At 44.4% G+C, this 22,567-nt stretch overlaps 1 protein-coding gene and 1 non-coding gene across 2 annotated transcripts in view; both read left to right on the forward strand.

Moving 5' to 3' along the window:
• The first annotated feature begins 982 nt into the window (after positions 1-982).
• LOC133460762 (zinc finger protein 665-like) overlaps positions 983-22,567 on the forward strand; it is a 127,265-nt gene continuing 105,680 nt past the window's right edge. The window contains exons 1-2 of the mRNA XM_061741526.1: positions 983-1,289; positions 5,250-5,866. Of these exons, the coding sequence (XP_061597510.1) occupies positions 1,014-1,289; positions 5,250-5,866 (893 nt within the window). The 5' untranslated portion in view covers positions 983-1,013. The remainder of the gene's footprint in view (positions 1,290-5,249; positions 5,867-22,567) is intronic.
• trnak-uuu (transfer RNA lysine (anticodon UUU)) lies at positions 21,798-21,870 on the forward strand. Its single transcript has one exon. It is a non-coding gene; the product is annotated as a tRNA-Lys (tRNA).

The following is a 22,567-nucleotide window of genomic DNA, read 5'->3' on the forward strand; positions in this document are numbered from 1 at the left end:
AGCTCAACGACTCCAAGCTGAGGAAGAGGAAGGTAAACCTGCTTCCAGGCTCCGTTATCTTGAAACAAACACCACAGTTTAGTGTCTTGACTTCACGCTGAGCTGCTTTCTTGAAGGCCTTTGAGGACCAACATCAGGAAGAATCCAACCGTCATCAGTTAGGGCTCAGTTCTACTTGCAGTTCAGAACGCGTACGCATCGTTGTCATCACGCGTATCCTGCGTTCATTTGGCGCGTGGACGTGCACGTTCTCAAAAAGATAGTGAACGCGTCGGCCGCTCGGTGGCGCAGTGGGTTAAGCGGCGGCTCATATACTGAGGCTACAGTCCACCTCCTGCAGCGGTCGCGGGTTCGAATCCAGCCCGCGCACCTTTGCTGCGTGTCTTCCCCGTTCTCTCTCTACCCCTTTCCAGTCTGCATCTCAATAAAGGGCCACTAGAGCCCAAAAAAAATCTTTAAAAAAAAAAAAAAAAAAAAAGATAGTGAACGCGTACGCGACCTGCAGTTCTGGCTGTGGCCGCGAGTGGCGCTGTTCCCGGTCTGATCCCAGCTGGACACAAGTGACGACGGAGGTCGCTGGCGCCGTTTCCTTTGCCCACATTCTGCTGCTCTCTGCTGGAGAAAGGTCCCCATGCAGGTTAACTTGCCCAAACTTTCTATCTGAAAACATATTCTCATCTTGATGTTTCCTGCTAATTCATACACAATCTTCACTTTAATCCTTAACTTAGTTTTACACCAGAATGGTTTTTTGTTTTATTATTGAAACATAGATACAAACAAACAAACAAGGCACATATCAGAATTACAAACTTTTGCCTTGGGTTGAGCAACATCAGTATTACAAAATATACACTGAGAATCTAATTATTGTACAACATAAAATAAAAATGAAATAAAAAAAATAAAATGAAAAATAACTCACAAGGGCCATATCATATTAAATCATCTTTCAAGTAAAGAAAAACAGTTTAAGGGCTTTCTTGTCTTTAACAAGACTCAAGGACTTACTCATGCCATCTTTCGGGAACCACAGGATTTCGTCTTTGCTTTTTGCAGATGACGTTGTCCTGTTGGCTTCATCGGACCGGGACCTTCAGCATGTGCTGGGGCGGTTTGAGGCCGAGTGCGACGCATCAGGGATGAGAATCGGCACCTCCAAGACCGAGGCCATGGTTCTCCATCGGGAAAGGGTGGCGTGGAGAAGTCCTGCCATCAGGTGGAGGAGTTCAAGTATCTCGGGGTCGGTGTTCCGGACCGTCGTGGTGAAGAAGGAGCTGAGTCGAAAGGTGGCGCTCTTGATTTACCGGTCAATCTACGCACCTACCCTCACCTATGGTCATGAACTTTGGGTAGTGAGCGAAAGGACAAGATACAAACGGCCGATATGAGTTTCCTCCGCAGGGTGGCTGGACGCTCCCTTAGAGATGCGTTTCCTCCGCAGGGTGGCTGGACGCTCCCTTAGAGATGCGTTTCCTCCGCAGGGTGGCTGGACGCTCCCTTAGAGATGAGTTTCCTCCGCAGGGTGGCTGGACGCTCCCTTAGAGATAGGGTGAGGAGTTCGGTCACCCGGGAGGAGCTCGGAGTTGAGCCGCTGCTCCTTCACATTGAGAGGAGTCAGCTGAGGTGGCTTGTGCATCTGTACCGGATGCCTCCTGGACGCCTCCCTAGGGAGGTGTTCCAGGCATGTCCCTCCTCCCTAGGGAGGTGTTCCAGACATGTCCCTCCGGGAGGAGACCCCGGGGAAGACCCAGGACACGCTGGAGAGACTGTCTCTCGGCTGGCCTGGGAACGCCTCGGACTCCCCTCGGAAGAGCTGGATGAAGTGTCTGGAGGAAGTGTCTGGAGGAAGTGTCTGGGGTGAAGGAAGTCTGGGCATCTCTGTTGAGACTGCTGCTCCCGCGAGAGCCGGTTCTGGATAAGCGGCGGAAAATGGATGGATGGATGAAACCAGATAAGGATCCTATGCTCTCAACGAGCTAACGCCCAATATCTCTTTATAAATGTAGATCTCAAAATAATCAGCAAAGCTCTTTCCAAACGTCTGAAAATAATTACCCCTTCTATTATACACCCGGATCAAACAGGTTTTATTAAGGGTAGACACTCTTCTACTAATACTCGTAAACTACTCAATATTATAGATCATTCCAATAATAATAAACAGGAATCTACAGTTATATCTCTAGAGGCAAAAAGAGCATTCAATTGGGTAAACGTTGGAAATTTCTATTGGCAACTTTACACAAATTTGGATTTGGCATTTGGATCTTTTATCTTTCATCTGGATAAAGATATTATATAGCTCTCTCAAGGCATGTGTAAGGACAAATTTGAACAAGCTTTAACTTGCAAAGAGGTACCAGACAGGGTTGTCCTCTTTCTCCCTCACTATTTACAGGTATTGAGCGCTTAGCAGCTGCTATTAGGCAAAACCTAAATATTAAAGGGATACAATGTAAAACATCCATCCATCCATTTTCTATACCCGCTTTATCCTTTGTAGGTTCACAGGGGTCGGCTGGAGCCTATCCCAGGCGAGAGGCAGGGGGTTACACCCTGGACAGGTCGCCAGTCCTGCCACATATATACAAACAACCATGCACACTCACACTCACACCTCTGGGCAATTTAGAATGATCAATTTACCTAGCATGCATGTTTTTGGACTGTGTGAGGAAACTGGAGTACCCGGAGAGAACCCACGCAAGCACGGAGAGAACATGCAAACTCCACACAGAAAGACCCTGCTGGGAACCGGGGACCTTCTTGCTGTGAGGCAACAGTGCTAACCACTAAGCCACCGTGCTGCCCAAATCTTCCTCCAGAACTCACAAACCTCCCTATCACAGACAATTGCACTTATAGATGGATTTTCATCTCTGTCTGACTACTCTATCAGCTGGTCCAAATCCACAGTTTTGTGCATCAACTGCAATTTCCAGAATACAGCAACTACTAAATTACAATCAGGAAACATTAGATATCTAGGCATAAACATCTCCCCTAGACTGTCAGAGTTGTTGTGTCAAAATTCCTGTGGAAAAATAAAACACCACGTATTAGCTTAAAGACATTACAAAAATCCAAAGACTGTGGAAGCTTAGACTTACCCAACTTCCAGTATTATTTCTTAGTTAATAAGTTACAGTATATCTTAAAATGGTGCAAAAACCACTTACTAGATAGTCAATGGCTGGATTCAGAACAAGTATTTTGCAATGATTTGGAAATTGCAGATCTACCATTTATCAGTCAAAATATTACACATCATGAATGCTTTAAAAGCATTTATATTAGCTCAACTCTGACAGCCTGGTGGGACTTCCTTAAAATAACCAAAGTCTCACTTTTTTCCATGTGATCGCACACCCATCTGGAACAATCAAGAAAATGTAAAGATGGTAAACTTTACTCAATGGAGAGACCAAGGAATAAAGTATCTACAACATATAATCATAAGTGGACATTTTGTACCATTTAACACACTCACTGTTCAATATGGAATTAGCAGTAACAAAGTTTTAGAATACCAACAACTTAAGTCCATAATAATAAAAAAATAAAATCAACCAACTGGATCTGCAACTTCCCGCTAAGAAAATAGTTACTTAATCTAAACACCCCAAAATTACTATTGAAACTCTACAGGTTAATGTCCAAAATAGATAGTTTCTCTTCCGATTTCCAAAAGGGCGGCTGACCTCTCTCTTAACAATAACCAAATCTCTTGGTCACAAATATGTTTAAATAATTTCATTATGACGAAGAAGCCAAACTTGCAACTTATACAGTACAAAGTTCTTTACAGAATACATTATACAGGACAAAGGATGTTCCAGATGGGTTTTGCAACCTCTAATATCTGGTCACAGTGTACAGAGAACAGCCCTGATAATCATATACATGCTTCATGGTTTTGTGCACCGGTACAGAAGTTCTGGATGGAGATGTGAGGATTTATCCACATGGCTCAATTACAGTGTGCCCCACACTATGCATACTAGGTCACCTGGGAGACATCCACATGGAATCTAACCTGGCTCACTTGGTTCTCACTGCTTTATGTATCGCAAAGAAAACCGCTCTTATGAACTGGAAACAAAAATCCAATATGTATTAATCAATTAAGGAATCTTCTGTTAAATCATATCAGTAATGAGATAATGTCTGCCTCCACTAAACATCATTTGGCAGAACTGCATTCTCTCTGGTCCCCGACTATAGGCTTCATTACCTAGTGTGGGTGGTGATACATACATAAATATCTCCGCTGTTTCTCATCATCATTTGCTGCATCGGCAGGACTTGGAGCTCTCCAGCCTCCCGGCGGCTCTGGTTGAACGGCCCGATAAACCATCTCCGATCGCGCTGTTTTCTTTACCGAGATCACAAGAAAAGCAGAGCAGTGATCTCCTCTCCATCCCGTGTTGTCTTGTTTATTTATCTTTAAAGCATGACTTCTGGTTCTGCATCAACCCAACGCAGAGCACACGCCGTCACCGTGATGCCGTCATGAACACTTCGGCGTCACTCCATTTCGTCGCGGTTCAGTACCCCCTGTGACCGGTAGTTTGCAATCTTTTCCTGAATGGTTTATCCGACTTTTTCCGGTCAGTGAATCAAAGAGATAAGGACAACTATTGTGCAAAAAACCAAAACAAAAAGAATCCTATATACACGAAGAAAAGAGCGCTGAAAGTTCACGACTGCTTCAAACCGGAAACCGGAAATGCGTTTCTTCCAAGCGAACCAATCAGAGCCTTCTCCGTCTGCGTGTGGCCTGTGTCGCCTCGACGCGTAGTTACAATTTTCGGGAGGTGACGTCAGTGACGGCGTGTGGTCTGCATCGACACGTACCACACGCCGTAGGCACAGGGTCGTTTTGACTCAGAACCATAACTCAAGCTTCACTCCACCAACTCGAAATATTGAATTACTTTTCTAAGCCAACGGCACAACGCAGCTCAAACAGCAGGTGTATCCGCCCTTTAATCTGATTGGTTTACGAGTAAATCGTCCCCCACGTAGGGTCCGCTCTTATGACCGGCTGAAACAAAGGAAGATATCTGATTGGTTGAAGATCCTTCCGTGTTAAAAAAAAAATGCATTTGTGTATCGAGTCACGTCAGGGGAGTCTCAAAAGTCACACGCAAATCCAGCTCAGCTCACAGATAAAAATGTTTTTGTAACTGAAAAGGCTTTTGATAATGCATCCAAGATAATGTAAGTCATCTTCTCTGTTACAGAATCATAAAGGAAGACCCAAAAGATACTGCTGTCGTCATTGCAAGCAAGTCTTCACCACTTCATCAAACCTGAAGATCCATAAGAAAACTCACACTGGTGATAAACCATACAGCTGTGATCAGTGTGGAGCGGCTTTTGCCCTGCAAGGTAACCTAACGACTCACCAGCGTATTCACACTGGAGACAAGCCTTACAAGTGTGATCAGTGTGGAGTGGCTTTTGCCCATCAAAGTAACCTAACGACTCACCAACGTATTCACACTGGAGACAAGCCTTACAGGTGTGATCAGTGTGGAGCGGCTTTTGCCCAGCAAGGTGCTCTAACGACTCATCAACGTATTCACACTGGAAACAAGCCTTACAGATGTGATCAGTGTGGAACGGCTTTTGCCCTGCAAAGTGCTCTAATAAGACACCAACGTATTCACACTGGAGACAAGCCTTACAGATGTGATCAGTGTGGAGCGGCTTTTGCCCTGCAAGGTAACCTAACGACTCACCAGCGTATTCACACGGGAGACAAGCCTTACAGGTGTGATCAGTGTGGAGTGGCTTTTGCCCATCAAAGTAACCTAACGACTCACCAACGTATTCACACTGGAGACAAGCCTTACAGGTGTGCTCAGTGTGGAGCGGCTTTTGCCCAACAAGGTACTCTAAAGCAACACCAACGTATTCACACTGGATAAAAAGTGTACATTTGTGATCAGTGCTGATATCATTTATTTTGAGAGTTCAGTTAAAAGGTACCAATTTAGTTTAGTTAATTTAGTTTGAAAGGAATAATTCTGGTGGTTCGATTGTTGGAAAGATTTTGAATATTTTTTTTAAAAAGCAGTAGATTCTTACAGCTGTAAGAGCTGTTCAGTTATAACCAGATTTAGGAAATGAAGTAAAAGAATTCAATTCAAATGTCTTTATTTTGAACATGATGGTAGTGTAAGTAACAGACATGCTCGAACATACTTGAACAATGAATGCAAGTTTTTTTTTTTTTTTGTTTTTTTTTTTTGAAGCAGCAGCAGTTTTGACATGTTGAAAAAGATGTAAGAAGAAGTAAAAAAAATACCAGGGGGACTCGATCCAGTATTCAAAGAATGGACACAAAAAGGAATGACAGCAATGTGTACGGTTTCGGAGGATGGGGAATTTCTAAGCTTTCAAGAGCTAAAGACAAGGTACGGCCTCGAAAACAAAGACTTATATAGATACATGCAGTTAAGAGATTATTTCACAAAAGAAATAAGGCCAGTTGCAACTATAAACAAGGTGATTGGAGTCATTGTGGATTCATACAAACAGAAGGGGTCTCGGCCCATCTCTGGGAGGGGAGTCAACCCTCTATATAAAAGCAAAATGGGAAGGAGAACTAAAGATCCAAATACAAGAGGATGAATGGTACCACATGTGCGAGACACAATGTACGTCCACAAACTCATTAATATGGAGGGAGTTCTGCTGGAAAAATTTAACTCGATATTTTATAACACCAAAAATAAAATCTAGACAACTTGCCACACAACAAAACTGCTGGAGACAGTGCGGGAATGTGGAGGCGGACCATGCACACATCTTCTGGAACTGTACAAAAATTAAAATATACTGGCAAAATGTAAATTTAGTAGTTAAAAATATTTTGGGATATGAAATCCCAAATACTTGCCCAGTGATGTATCTTGGGAATATTGGAAAGGTTGTAACGAGAGAAGATCTGTACTTGACTAAAGTGTTACTCGCAGCAAGTAAAAAGGCAGTCACAAGAAACTGGCTCAATGTAAATGCCCCGAAACAGGAACAGTGGTTGGAAATTGTCCAGGAAATTTGTGTTATGGAAAAATTGACATATCTTTTAAGGATCAAAGGGGATGTGTTTGAGAAGAACTGGGAAAAATGGAATACTTACATGAGACGTGACACCAACTGAACAGATGCCGAATGGAACAGTGGACTGAATAGAGGATCATCTCCAGACAGTTTGTTTTTGTTTTTGTTAATTTTATTATTATTGCTATTCTAATATGTAACTTGTTTGCAGTATTGTTTTGTTTGTTTACTTGTGAAAAAATAATACAAATTTAAGTTTAAAAAAAAAAGAAGTAAAAAAAACTTCTCCTACTCCTTGAACTCAATACCATGTTTTCACATAGACGTCAGATATCAAAAATCTTGATGTATTGAGAAGTTACACAAATTAATATTAATAATTTTACACGGTGTAAACATATTGTGGTATAGATAGACACAAATTAATTTTACACAGTGTAAACATATTGTTGTATACATGAGTATAAATTTGCGGATACCTGGGTGATTATTGCCATTTGCAGTTACATGTCCCTCTATATAAACACTATTTACCATGAGTCCCTGTATTCATCTATACATAAAAGCGTACATTATTTACTATGTACAATCTTATTCATTACGGGCATTCTCACACAAATATTTCTAGATGCATTAAAGGTATTGTGACATCATTTTTAACATGCTTTTAACACTATTAAAAGTCTTGGCCAACATCCCTCAAATGTGTCTAAAAGAGTGTAACAAGAAAATATTCACTCTAGTACTCTATTCCTGGCTTTTTATTACAGTGTTTTTTTGCGCCGTGAAAAATGCTTCCTTTTCCCCCTTTCCTGTCAATCATTGCTCCGCTCCTCCTCCAAACCTCCTCCTCCTCCAGCCATACGCTCACAGCGGCGTCGGAGAGAGCCGGGAGCGACAGGCGAAGCATGCACGGAAAAGCAGCACGGCGAACCACAGCAAACAATCATAAAAATAAAGGCATGCAAGCAGCAGTGTCACCTTATCTTAAGTCCAGTCAGTGGCCGCGGGTGTTCTTAGCAGTTTTCCTCCGGTGATTAGAACAAAAGAGGCTCTAAACACTAAACAGCTCCGTGTTAAGCCTGATTTATGGTTCCGCGTTAAATCGACGCAGAGCCCTACGCCGTAGGGTTCAGCGTACGGTGCGCGTCGCCGCGTAACCCTACGCCGTAGGCTCTGCGTCGGTGTAACGCGGAACCATAAATCAGCCTTTATGGTGCGCTGGAGAGGAGAGGAGGCAGGGAGCTGGGTGGAGGGGGCGGTGATTTAGCGGGCCGTTACGTAACGATCCGCCACCAGACCACATGCGCCGTTTTTGCACAGTTATGCGGAAAATCCCAGAAAGCACACAATACACTGAATGTTAAAAGTTCGTTGTTTTTTGGGTGTAATTGATGTCAAGACACCCAACAAAACACAAAAAATCAAGAAAATTTTGTTTTTCATGTCACAATCCCTTTAAAGCATAAATATGTACATATATAATAGACAGATACACACATTTCCACGTACATATACACCCACAAGTCCAGTCCACCCCACCACCCCCTCACCCAGAGCAGAATGAGGAAGTGAGCCGTCCCGATCGGCCAGCACAATACAAATGATGAGAAAAGATATGAGAAATATTTGTTGGGCCACAGTCCGATATGAACTATGGATTGTGTGATTATATGAACAGCTGAGGCCTTGGGTCAGCATTGAGGCCCAGTTCTGGGGCCTCAGGCTGAGACCAGCCTCGAGTTTATGATACCTGACCACATGGTTTGGAACAAAGGAAACCCCATGGACGCAAAGCTCAACCAGGATTTGCATCTAAGGCCCTGCAGTGATAAGGAACGGCCCCTGATTGGACACAGACTCCAAGCCACAGGGGGGCGGGGCTTCACTTCCTGGGCCAGCTATAAAAGGAATAGCTCTCTTCTCCTCGCTCTCTTCTCCTCTGCTCTGTCCGTTTTGCAGCGAGTGGCCGCGAGTTTTCTGAGCCCAAAGAGGAGCCGAACCAGGGACCCTGCATGTCTCGACGTGAACGCCTTTGGACCGACCTGGAGCTGAAGGAGGCCCAGCTGCTGTGCCCATGTATTCCCCTCATCCACACTGGTCCTCATCTGGACCAGGAGAGAGAGAGACGCTCTTTATCAGGATCCCCTGCTGAGCGTAACTACTCTTTGTTTCATCAAGAAACACTGACCAGCCGGATCAAACCACTTTCTCTTAATTTACAAAGATTCACGTAAGAGGCTGTTCTGTGTCTGGGCAGAGAAACTTAGTAACACATTTTAAAAGTTGGTTTTACGTTGTGAGCCGGACTGTTGATCCCGTCACAACTGTGCTCATTAGTTGAGTGTGTTGGTTTATCCTATTGTTTTCTCCCCTAATTCTGCTCCTACTAACCCCCCCACCCCCCCTTCAGGTAATCTGAAGTTTTGTGTACATGTTTAGTTAGTTGTTGTTTTTGGGTAGTTTAGCCATCAGAATTTATCCGAAGTGTTGTTTTACCATCTTCTTGACACTTGTCAAATAAATTTGAATGAGAGAAGTTGTTCGTGCTTATTTTACGCTTATTTGTCACAACTGTTGTTGCAAGGCCTTTGTTCAAACTCCTCCCTTCACTATTATTCTGAAGAATAATCTACCTTGAGACTCATTTTTGCTGTTTAGTTATCTTTTTCCTGATTACATCAGGTGGTGCCCCGTTTTTGATTAAGTCATTTTGATAATTCAATTTGATAATCTACTTTATAATTATTAATGATTGTCCTTCGACAATCATTAATGACTCTTTGATAACTGAACCAGCACCTCCCCTGTGGCACAACATCAATGATATTAGAAATAAATGTATGGCTTTATATAAGTTGTCCTGTTGTGGTAGAATAACATATCATCCAGCACAGAGATGTCATATGTGTGGAGAAAAAACAATTTTCCACTCTTTTTACTCAGGTAGCTTGGCTGATCAGTTATCGAAGGCTTATTAATAATTTTATTCAAGAATTATTAATAATTAATAAAGTTGACTATTTATCAAATTGAATGACCAATATGATAAATAAAATCCTCGGGGCACCACCCTAGGCCTTAATCCAGGGAAATGATAACTTAACAGCAGAATATCAGTCTCAAAGTAATTACTATACCCAGTTATTAGTTGAAGGAGTGATATCCGAACACACACTTCGTCACCCAGCCTTGGCGGCAGACATGCACAGAATAAACAGAGACGACTTTTTGCGATCAGAAATTTATTCACACTAGTGTCAAAGTGTGTGTGTGTGTGTGTGTGTGTGTGTGTGTGTGTGTGTGTGTGTGTGTGTGTGTGTGTGTGTGTGTGTGTGTGTGTGTGTGTGTGTGTGTGTGTGTGTGTGTGTGTGTGTGTGTGTGTGTGTGTGTGTGTGTGTGTGTGTGTGTGTGTGTGTGTGTGTGTGTGTGTGTGTGTGTGTGTGTGTGTGCGTGTCAGAGCAGCGTACACTGCGCGTCACGCGGTCTGGGGGCGGGTCACGCTGCGTGAACACGCCTCCCGGAAGGCGAACCACGGCAGTACAGCCGTGAGGGAAATGTGACGGAAAGCGCAGCAGATCACGGATAAACAACGGTGAAACACCACGTGGATCTGACGCGCAACCGGGTTTAGTGAAGAGAGGGGGGGGGCGGAGGAGCGGGTCAGCGGACCGCGCTCGGACGTCGCACCGACGTGCCTGCGGGATCTCCGACGCGTCACACAGATGCGCGGCTGCAGGTGGTCACACCGCAGCCGGGGGTTTGTGAGCTCTAACGGCCGGTTCGGTAGATCGGCCGCAGGTCCCACTCGAGCCGGGTCGGGAGTGAAACCCACCCACTCCGAGATACAGTCGGGAGCCGTGGTCCGATCACTCGGCGGTGAAAGCTCACGTAAACAGGCGTACAGTACAATCAATACGTGACACAGTGCATAAACTCAATAAACAGGATCAAAACGACCGAAATAAACTTTAAACTAAATCTGCCCAGACACTAATTTGCCTCTTACTTTGCAGTAGATGGGAGAGCAGCCGCTCTGTTTGAGGAGGAGGAGGAGGGGGAGTGCGTCCAGCCCGTTGGTGCAGTATCGCTCCTTGCGCGCACCCGGGGGGGGGGACTCCGTCTCGCCCCGTCCGACTCTGGGGAAAGGAACACAGGCAGGATTGCAGGACCGGCGACCCTTATTACCAGTGCTGGACGGTCTCCAGTGGTCCTTTGTGGCGGTCGGCGCCGGGCACCGATGTCGGGATGCTCCGGGAAAGACCGTTTTACCGCGGTGGCGCCCACGGAGTCGGCTGGCAGGGTGCCCGGGGCAGATGCTGCGCTGGTTGGATGTGGGAGTCGGGCTAGGAAAAATTGCACCTCTGCCACCAGGCAAAAAGGCCGGGCAGATGAAAAAGTGAAAAGGGAAAAATAAAAAGAGAAGAAAACTTGGAGCTAAACTCCAAGTTTTGGCCTGATGCCAAAAAAATGAGGAGTGGCAACGGAAAAACAGAAAAAGCAGAGAAACGAAGAAAAAGCAGAGAGCATCAGGTGGTTGCTCCTCTTTATAGTCTCTTTGGGGGTGGGACTGATCAGCAGGCAGTGCCTCCCACTCCCCCGGCCGGTTGAGGCCTGGCGTTCGGGCTCCGGTGTGTCTGACCTACCCAGGTGCCGTAAAACCCCGGGGAGTCTGTTCCTGGCAGAAATCCTGCTGATTCGCTGTTTTGACCCCCCTCTAGGTGTCATAAACCTGAGTTCTGTTTCCGTGGGCGCCCTTTTGATCTGGGGCCGTGTAGTGGGGTCATATGCAGGCCATCTCGAGCCAGGCCACAAGGGTTATAAATTGGCCTGAGCGAGAAGATAGCAGCAGGGCCATAACTCTGCTTTTCAGGAAGGAGGCCGGGTCTGGCTTTGCTGGAATTTGATGACAATGTAATGTTCCTCCGATCGCACATGTCATGGATTCATCATCATATTTTCACATGGGCTGAGCCCAACATATAGCAGGCAGTTAATGTTTATTTTTTCCTGTAAAGTTGGACATTTTAAAGAGTAGGTGAATGACTTTCTTTTTGACAGTTGTGGAACTGCAACAAAATTAATTTATGCATGAGACCCAATGCAATAAAGAGATGGTCGACCTTCCTGTCCTGAGCACCAAGAAGAGGACTGGAATGGTTTTCCATGTCCAAATAATAACACTGTAAAGTCTCACGTTTCCACCAAGGTTCAAACAGGGGACGTTTCACGTGTTAGGCTAACGTGATAACCGCTACACTACAGAAACTGACATGCTTTGACCTGCAAAGTCGGCGGGCATAACAAAAAAATCCTATAAAACATTCTGCTACAAGTCTTGACAGCAAGATGGATACTGCAGGTTTTCTCCTGGCTGCTCTGAAAGACTCATTCTGCGAGAAATATTTTATCTCTTCCTTTTCTTCGAGTCTTTGCACATTGGCTTTGAAGTTATCTTCATATGAATCATATTAGAAATAAATGTATGGCTTTATATAAGCTGTCCTGTTGTGGTATAATAAAAAATCATCCACCACAGAGATGTCATGGGTGTGAAAACAAACAATCAAGAAAAAACTATTTTTTTTTTTAAAGGCAAGTAATTAATATATTTCTTTTTTGTTATAAAGTTGGACATTTTAAAGTGTAGGTGAAAGGAGAATGACTGGCGTTTGGTCTGCAACAACTGCAACAAAATTCATTTCTGCGTGAGACCCAATATGAGAAAGAGATGGTCGGCTTTCCTGTCCTGAGCACCAAGTAAAGGACTGGAGTGGTTTTCCAAGTCCAAATAATGCTATTGCAAAGTCATACATGTTTCTACCCAGTTTTGAACAGGGGCCCTTTCGCGTGTTAGCAGAACGTGATAACCACTACACTACGGACTCTGCCATGCACTGAAATCGCAAATCAAAGATAACAGAAGAATGTAAAGGTCCTGTGAGTGGGAAGAGTTTGCAGAAAGCAGAATTCCACAGTGAAAGGTACTGACGGACCAGTCGTAAAAGTGAGCTACTCCCTTCTCGAAGGAGATGTTGGTGAAACATGTCGGTGTGCGAAATGTTACATTTCGCACACAGAGGGATGGGTGGACGAGGGGGGGGGGGTGGACTAGGGGGTTGCCCTAGAGGGCCAGGAGTGACACGCCCCACAAAGAGACACTGACGGGGACTGGCTTCTCTGGAGAAAAACACTCTACCATTCACACGCCCCCTCGTATCACTCCCTGTAATCTGATGGGAAGAGAGTTACTAATCGGGTTAGGGATGACTATTCTGTGTGGATCCGATTGTTTGACGCATACCTTTCTGGACGGAGGTACACGGAGTGGATCAACCATCCAGTGGACAATGCATGTTATCTCCTCAGCCAGATCTGGCCGCAGATATATATTGGACTTTGTTTGAACCAGAAACACCGGCTACTCCTAGCCCCTTATACGGTCTATCAACAGTGGCGCCCCTGAATCGACACCCTGGGTCCTTACGCTCCTCCCCCCAACCCCTTACATCTCACATTATTTTATGACATGACACCCAATGGTACCATGAGGCCTTCCAAGAGAAAAAGGGGGACCATTGGAGTATTGCGTGCACACACATGTATGTTTCGGCGGTAGGCGTAGTCGCCTCCGCTGCACTCACGACTGCACGACTAAGGTGGTATGAAATGGCGGATGAGGCTTACCCTCATGTGTCATTGGCTTTGCACCCAGGTCATCAGGCTAAGGATTTAAAGCCTCCAAAGCAAAATTATAATATGCTAGAAGACGGATTTAATTCCGGGGGAGATAGGTGTCTCAAAAAGGGGTGCACATCTCTCCAGAACGCTGTTCCTCCATCCTCCACCACCCCACACCTTTGATTGTGGGGGACATGTTGTCCTTTTTAAGACTGACAACGTAATACCTGACTACACCTTCACCACCCAATAGTTGCACGACATGGTGAAACAACTAGGCGTTAGGAACCGAACTTCACAATTAGATTGGGCCGAGGCCGCAGAAAAGGCGTTTATTTTGCTGACACAATTGCTATTGTCGGCAGCAGTCCTCCCCGCCCGAGATTACTCGTCTCCGTTTTATTTAGATCATTCTGTAAAAGAATCATCAGCAAGTGATGTCCTGTTTCAGAAAAAGGGGGAGTATGGTTGATAATCATGTATGACATGGAAACACGACCCTACATGCACACAGCATGTAGCAGCTACGGCGAAAACACCATTTGACGAAGCGATTAATTTGTTTGTAGACGGATACTGTTTTAAACACTGGAACGAAGGGTTACAATTAGCATATGCGATAGTAAACGAGGAAGACGAAACATGGGTAACAGTAGAAGCTAGAAGGATTGAAGGCATCCAATCAGAATCAGAATCAGATTTATTAGCCAAGTTTGAACATTGCCCAACAAGGAATTTGACTCCAGTTATTTCGCTTACCACCCAGATTTAGAAGTAGCAACAGTAATTAACAAATGTACGTTGGATAAACAATGTGGCACGTATTAAAATATATACGATTAAAAAGTGAAAGGTGCAGCAGTACTGAGGTAGACATTGTAATGACAGCTCTTAATAAGAAAAATAAGAAATATAAAATTTTTGAAAAGTGAGCAATCAGCCCAGAGAATAGAAGTATTGGCAATAATAGTGGCCTTGAGATGGGAAATGGAGATTGAAATGAGTTGAGTTAAACCTGAGACCACCTGATATATGGTACAAGCATTATGGGAGTAGTTATATTCTTTTATGGTAAAGAATACCACAGTGGGCAAACAAATGGCGATTAGGTGAATTAAATTCAGTCCAGGAGATGGCACGAGTAATCTTTTTCTTTTTTGTAAAAGGTCACATTTTTTAGGTAACTGGGATAAGTATTACACTAAATAATATTACATTAATTTAAAAATGGTTCAAGCAAAGGTTTATAAAGAATGAAAAGAGAAGAACGTGGAAGGAGGTGTTGAAAAGCAGACCGACATGTTTAGATTTTTAGATATTTAGATATTTAGTTTTGCACAAGTGATCTATATGACAATTAGAGTTTAGACAGTCATCAATGAGGACCCCAAGGAACTTGGTAGAGTTTACTTTCTTTATTTTTTTCATCATTTATTTTGATCTGAAAGGCCAGATTTTCCATATTCATTCGTTCTTTATTGAAACTAAATTATATATAATTTGTTTTCTTAATATTAAGAGAGATTTTGTTCATCTTGATCCAAATATCCACCTTAGAGAGCTCATTGTTAAGGAGATTTTAACTTTCATGAATGTTATGTGATACAAGAAAGGTTGTTTCGCTGGGCATTCCCGGAGGACATGCCAGTGTTTAGCCTCCTGGGGCAGATCATTTTCAACTTTATTCTGTGCGAAGATGTGTCTTTATTTAACAGTGAACTACGAAAGGAGTTTAGCAAGAAGGAATATGTTTTTCATTTATTGTAATAATTAATTTGATCATCGACCAGTATTTTGGGGCAAATATGCCGTAGTTTCGTGTGAGCTAATGATTATTACTTTTTTTGCCTAGAAACGCTATTTTTTTCCACCAAGGAAATGTTAATCGAGTGGACAATCCTAAGTACCCCCTGAACCCTTAAAGGATTTAACAGAGTAATCTGCAGGTCTGGATTCTTTAAGTGGGTGTACATACAGTGCGCAAAGGGAAAGATATCAGTAATGTTCATAAAGAAACAATTTTTACTCCACATCTATCTGTATAAAATTATAAAATAATGTATTGAATCATCTGGAGTTGAGTATTGTGTAGTAGGTGAGATCATGAAGGCGTTTGGGAAACGCCGGATGGGACATGCAATTATGAAGACTAAATTGGCAAAAATCTGTGAGCAGACCAAAATGACATGACATGGGACGCGGGCCACGGACTGACGCCGTACGAACTACAGACTGGACGACTGTTTCCAGGGCCGCAGAACGCGCCCTATTTGAAGGAGACTGATAAATACCAACTTGGTCAAAAAGCTTACTTCTCCGAACTGCGAAGTTTGGTCTCTGCTTACTCCAAACAGGTCGGGGACGGACGGACACCGACCCCACAGACAGAGTGGGTTCTCCTGAGAGTCATCAAGAGACAGTGTTCGAGCCGTGGTGGACAGGACCCAGAATGGATCTCCCACGTCATCCGACTCCACAGGAAAGGTGACACGTGGTGCCACTGGTTGCAGTGGGCCCACCGGACCCCCACAAAGATCAGAACCCCAGATCCGGCTGGATCTGCCGCAGCAGCGGACATCAAACCTGAGCCCTCAACATAGGGGCAGAATAATCCCCTGGTGCGGGTCCACAGGGTGTCAGGGTAGTCTACCCCTGACACCTGAAGAAAGAAGAAAGAAGATACACAGAGTGATCTCTGAGGAGAGATCAAAAGGGGGATTGTTGGATAAAATAAATTCAAAACCAAACTGAATATGTAAACTGCATGTGCTGATTAACTAAATGTGTCTGTGTTGAAACTAAGGCGCATTCTTCTGACGTTTCACTGAAAGAACCATTTTCTGTACCAGGCACGAGATAAGGGGGGCCCCCAGCAATAAACTTTGGGCCATCCCCCCCTTTCTCTTAAAGTAATAAACCAGCCACACACACAGAGCGGCAGATCTAGCAGGACGTTTGACAGGAACAGGCTGCGGAGCCTGTTGCAGCTAGATCTCCCTCTTTAATTATGCCAGTGTTTTTCTTTAACTTTTCCAGCTCAATCAACAAACCCGGGGTGATCGGTTCACAACATTTCCTTGTAGTTACTTGCGCAGTAATTCTATTTCCCAAGTATTTACCCAATAAGTACAGAAATTTATACCTGGCTTTTACTCAGTAATTAAAGTGAAACTGGACTGTAAAAGAAAGCGTGTGTTGTTTCCATAATATTACCTCTGTCCTCCAGTAATTACCTGTATTAATGACACCTGCTTTAACTGGTTATCAGTATTGATAACCAGTAACAAAAGTATTGAGATGAACTTTTGTTATTGATCAAATACTTATTTTAAAATATAATTTGCAAATACATTCTTTAAAAATCAGCCAATGTGATTTTCTGATTTATTTTTATTTTGTCTCTCGAAATCCTCTGGTTACCACAGGATTTCGTCTCTGCTTTTTGCGGATGATGTTGTCCTGTTGGCTTCATCGGACCGGGACCTTTAGCATGTACCGGGGCGGTTTGAGGCCAAGTGCGACGCGGCAGGCATGAGAATCAGTGTGGCGTCACGAAGAGGTAGTTTTGGTCAAAGTTATTTTTACTGTTGCCAAACAACGCCACCCTGGGAGTTTCACCCAGAGAAATTAAAGTAAACTATTTGAGGAGAAAAAGGCACTCAGGTCCGTCACAAAGTGAGGCAGAGACAGTCGTTCAGTTATACAAAAATAGGTTTGTTTTTATTATTCAAAAGTTTCTGTTTTAAAAATGATCAATTAAAGGATATCATTCACTAGGGGGATTTAAAAAGGGGACCAATCAGGGCTGAGACTTTCTGGTGTGGAGGGGTCAACTAAGAGGGGATACTTAAAACACCACACGTGCAATAAAAGAAATAAGGTGAAAAACTTAAACACAGCACACAACAAAAGGCAGGGGCACCACCACCGGACACCATTCCACCACCGTCAGCTCAGCACCTGAGAGGGGGGAAACCAGAGGACAGTTAGGGAACAAATTAACACAAGAGGAAATGAATACCGTATTTTCGCGACCATATGGCGCACTGTGTGGAAAGGCGCACCCTCAGTTTTGTGTGTCATTTTTGGTTTTAAAACACACATATGGCGCACCGACCCAAAAGGCGCCGTCTACGGAGACGGAGCTGCACACACACGCGTTGCAAAACACACGCGCTAAAAATACAGCAGAAGCAAAACTTAGTTTGATATTTTATTTCACTTTTCACATCAATCAAACCCTTCAAAGGTTCATATTCTGTTTCTGCATTAAAGAATTTAAAAAAACCACCGGGTTGCTGCACAAACCTGTCTCAGCCACTGATCATCTCCTCATCCATCCAGCCCTTTTCATTTCACTCTGGCTGGAAAAGTCTCTTTAGGGAACGCTTTTCTTTTAAAAATCCCGACCGCGGCGGTCCCGGGTCCCGCTCCCCGTTTGCTCCCTCGCGCTGGACCGGGTCCCGGGTCCCGGGTCCCGGTCCGCCCCCCCCCCCCCCCCTCGCACTGGACCCGCTCACACACGCGCGCTGTCGGGGAGCCGGTACCGGGGTTTGTATCCGACAGGAGCTCCGTTAATTCAGCTGCGCCGGTCCGAATTTCCAGACCTGTCTCAGCTTCTTGATCACCATCATCCCTTCATCCAGCCCCCTCTTTTCATTCACCCTTATAATGACTCCGGCTGGAAACGTCTTATGCAAAGTTTTTCTTTTAAAAATCACCATAAGTTTCTTTCCATCAGCTGCGCCAGTCCAGCACCACATAGGCTACATGAGAATCTGTGTGTCGCGCCGCGAATACACACACGCGCATGTCGGGATCCGGTACCGGGTTTGTAACCGACAGATTTGGCTGCAAATCTCGGAGAGTGAAGCTGATCTGACCTGAGACAGACCCCAGAAATCTCTGCTCTTAAAGCGGCCAGGAACCAGGTCATCGGACCCGCTTGGGGAACCAGGAAGTCGGCTGCAGCAGCGCGCATCACCGCGCTGCTGCATCGGTTCCCGACATGCAAAACACACACGCGCTGCAGAACACTCACACACAAGTGTGCTTATTTAAATAGAGCGGAGCAAAACTTAGTTTGATTGTATTTTATTTCACTTTACACATCAAGCAAATCCTTAAAAGTCTTCATCATCTGTTTCGCATTAAACAGCTCAGTGGATGGTCTCATTCAGCTTCACCCGCCCCCTTCTCTTTTTACCTTCTCATAGTGGCCGACCTGACATTACCGTAATTCAGGTAATAGACACGGCGCACCGTTTCTTAAGGCGCCCGGCACATTTAAAAAAAAAAAAAAAAAAAAAAGTTGCGCCTTATGGTCGCGAAAATACGGTAGACTTAAATTAAACGTAATTAGGCTCAACAATCACTTATTGGCCACCCAAAATATACAAAATCACAAATACCTCAAAAGAAATATAAATAACGGACACTAAACCAACAATAAGTTCCTAAATGAAATAAAATACAAATAAACAGGACCAACAAACACACAAAACAACCAATAAACCAAGTCCCACACTGTTCTCTCTCACACATACACACACGCGCACACAGACACTATAAAACTTGGCTGAACGTCACGGAGCCCCGAAGCGACACAGTAGCTCCACAAGCAGCAGACGCAAGCTGTCACGCAGCAGCAAAACGGCGTCTGACGTCACGGAGCTCCAAGCGACACGGTAGCTCCAGCAAGGCAAAGCAGCTCCACAAGGCAAAGCAGCTCCACAAGCAGCAGACGCACACAGCAAGGCAAAGCAGCAGGGGTTTAGCGGTGGCTAAATGGACATCTTTAACCTATAATAACAAAAACATAACATAAGAAACTACAAGTGGCTGGCGGAGAAAGCCATTGTCACTGAACATACCGATCAGGCAGTCCTGGCCATTACGGCATGGAAAGAGGGGTCAGCGCAGCATGTGCGCAACCTGTAAACACACACACACAAGTTGCTGCGTGTGCAACGCCAAGGAGGATGACGCGGGGGGAGAAAGCTCACTTACCGGCAGTAAGCAGCATACAGAAAGGTACAAGCGGTGAGCAGCATGCAGCCAGCATTCAACACAGGGACAGGGCGACGTGAGCTTTGACACTTCCACGTCAATTGCACCTGTGAAGAAGCAGCATGCAGCAATCACCCAAACGAGCCTCCACACCCAGGGGCTGAAGTGACGGACGTCAAGTGGCAACAAAGCCCGGCCCCCAGGAGCAAGAGAAAGACAGGTATTGAAACCCCCCTTTTATACCGTCACTGCCCACTAGGAGTGACGTCACAGGACCGAGGACTGTCCTGCTACATCAGCACCTCCAAAACCGAGGCCATGGTTCTCCACCGGGAAAGGGTGGTGTGCCTTCTCCGGGTGGGTGGAGAAGTCCTGCCTCAGGTGGAGGAGTTTAAGTATCTCGGGGTCTTGTTCACGAGTGAGGGAACGATGGAGTGGGAGATTGACAGACGGATCGGTGCAGCGTCCGCAGTTATGCGGTCGATGTACCGGACCGGCGTGGTGAAGAAGGAGCTGAGTCGAAAGGCGACGCTCTCAATTTACCGGTTAATCTACGCACCTACCCTCACCTATGGTCATGAACTTTGGGTAGTGACCGAAAAGACGAGATTGTGGATACAAACGGCCGAGATGAGTTTCCTCCGCAGGGTGGCTGGACGCTCCCTTACAGATAGGGTGAGGAGTTTGGTCACCTGGGAGGAGCTCGAAGTCAAGCCGCTGCTCCTTCACATTGAGAGGAGTCAACTGAGGTGGCTTGGGCATCTGTACCGGATCCTCCTGGACGCCTCCCTAGGGAGGTGTTCCAGGCATGTCCCTCCGGGAGGAGACCCCGGGGAAGACCCAGGACACGCTGGAGAGACTATGTCTCTCGGCTGGCCTGGGAACGCCTTGGACTCCCCTGGAAGAGCTGGAGGAAGAGCTGGAGGAAGTGTCTGGGGTGAAGGAAGTCATACTTCATGCTTCAAGCCCAGACCTTTTCGGTCAAATAATCACAATGTTGACCAGGGAAAAACCTGTGTTATCTTGTTTGTTGATTTTTGTTTGTGATTGACCGAAATAAATATTTACTACTACTATATACCTCCTCACACCACCACCACCTTGTAACAATTACGCCAAAACAGGTGATCTGTCAAAGACTTTTTTTTCTTCAAAATGATAAAGAAAAAAATACAAAGTTCTGTATAAAAAACATATTGTACAGTGTAAAACGTATTGCATAGTGTAAAACATAAAACTAGACACAGTGTTGAAAATATAGGCACATTCAGTCAATCAATGCAACAAATAAAACAACACAGTGCATTCAATAACGATATAACAGCATATTTAGATCACAAACTGGCATGTCAAGGACCCCAGTAATATCTGCATTTGCCCATCAGTAAGTTTAAGTTAGTTTTTCAGCAACTAGCACAACACTGATCCTAACCCTAATCCCCACTCGCCAGTGCGCCCCCCCAACATTTTTTATCACCAGCCATTACTGCATACACATACCTAGATATATACGAAAAAGAACCATGTACCATGAAGGCCGGTTAGCTCAGAAGGTCAGAGCGTGGTGCTAATGCCAAGGTCATGGGTTCAATCCCCATACTGGCCAAACTGGTTACCAGTTAAACTCTGGGGATCTTACAAAGTTTCAGTTTTTAAAGATCGTATGTTTCATTGTTAACTTTACGTGGACCAATAATTATTCACGTCTGAAGGATCACCTGCCTTGAAGAAAGGAGGAAATAAAGATGACTTTTAAACATAATGAATTTACTAAGTTTATAAAGCGAGGGGAAGTTTATTTGTAATAGACATTCCATGTACAATTCAAAGTGCTTTACATTAAAACATTTGAAAAATGAGGATAGAAATATGTGTCATGGATAAAGAATTATCATCCAACAATAAAAAAGGCTCTAGATGCTCTGGTTCTGCAGGTTCTCTGACAGGTTGTTGTGGCCGAGTGGTAAAGGCTTTTGATTGCTTTATATTTGTAAAAATATGAAGAAAAGAAGAAACTAAATATTCAGACTATAACCTGAGTAGCTCAGCTGGTAGAGCATCAGACTTTTAATCTGAGGGTCCAGGTTTCAAGTCCCTGGTCAGGTGGATAAACTGCTGACCACAATTTCTAACTGTTAAGAAACAACCAGATTATTTTCAATGTCCATCTCAAGCTATTAAATAAAAAACAAAGGGTGAAATACAGAGACAAAGCTCTCTCTAGAACTCATGTTCATAATGACTGCTGAGTTTCCCCCAAAAGAGAGAACTTCACTCTTAACTCCCTCTCATGTTTGCTGCATGGGCTGGATTTGAACCGAGGTCAACTGCTAGCAGATATGCTGACCACTAAACCACCAACGCTGCAGGAGACGTCACAGTTTACCAGCCACATGAGCAGGTGAGCAGTCATGATGTCAGGAAAGTAACTGTTTGTTGATGGTTTCTTCAAAATCCCAAGCTACTTACCTCCATTTGTCCTTCACCTTATACAACAACTTCTACATTAACGATTGCATGTTTGCATGTATATTCAGTTAGACACGTGTTGTATGTCATCCATTGCTTTACAACATCCTCTTAGAAAGAGACCATAGACTTGGAGAGGTTTGATAATGACAACTGTCATTGACATTTGAATGAACAGCTCTCTCTTCGTACCTACTCCTGACTGGATTACAGCTTTCTCAAGAACCCTGGCAGTGACGGTCAGCCAACGACTGTTCCCTTATGAGCAACAATTATCATCTCAATATGAATGAGGCCTGTTAAAATGTCATGAGAGTTCAGTCTGCTTTTACTG

This window comes from Cololabis saira, chromosome 15, assembly GCF_033807715.1.
Source record: "Cololabis saira isolate AMF1-May2022 chromosome 15, fColSai1.1, whole genome shotgun sequence".
Taxonomy (NCBI): domain Eukaryota; kingdom Metazoa; phylum Chordata; class Actinopteri; order Beloniformes; family Belonidae; genus Cololabis; species Cololabis saira.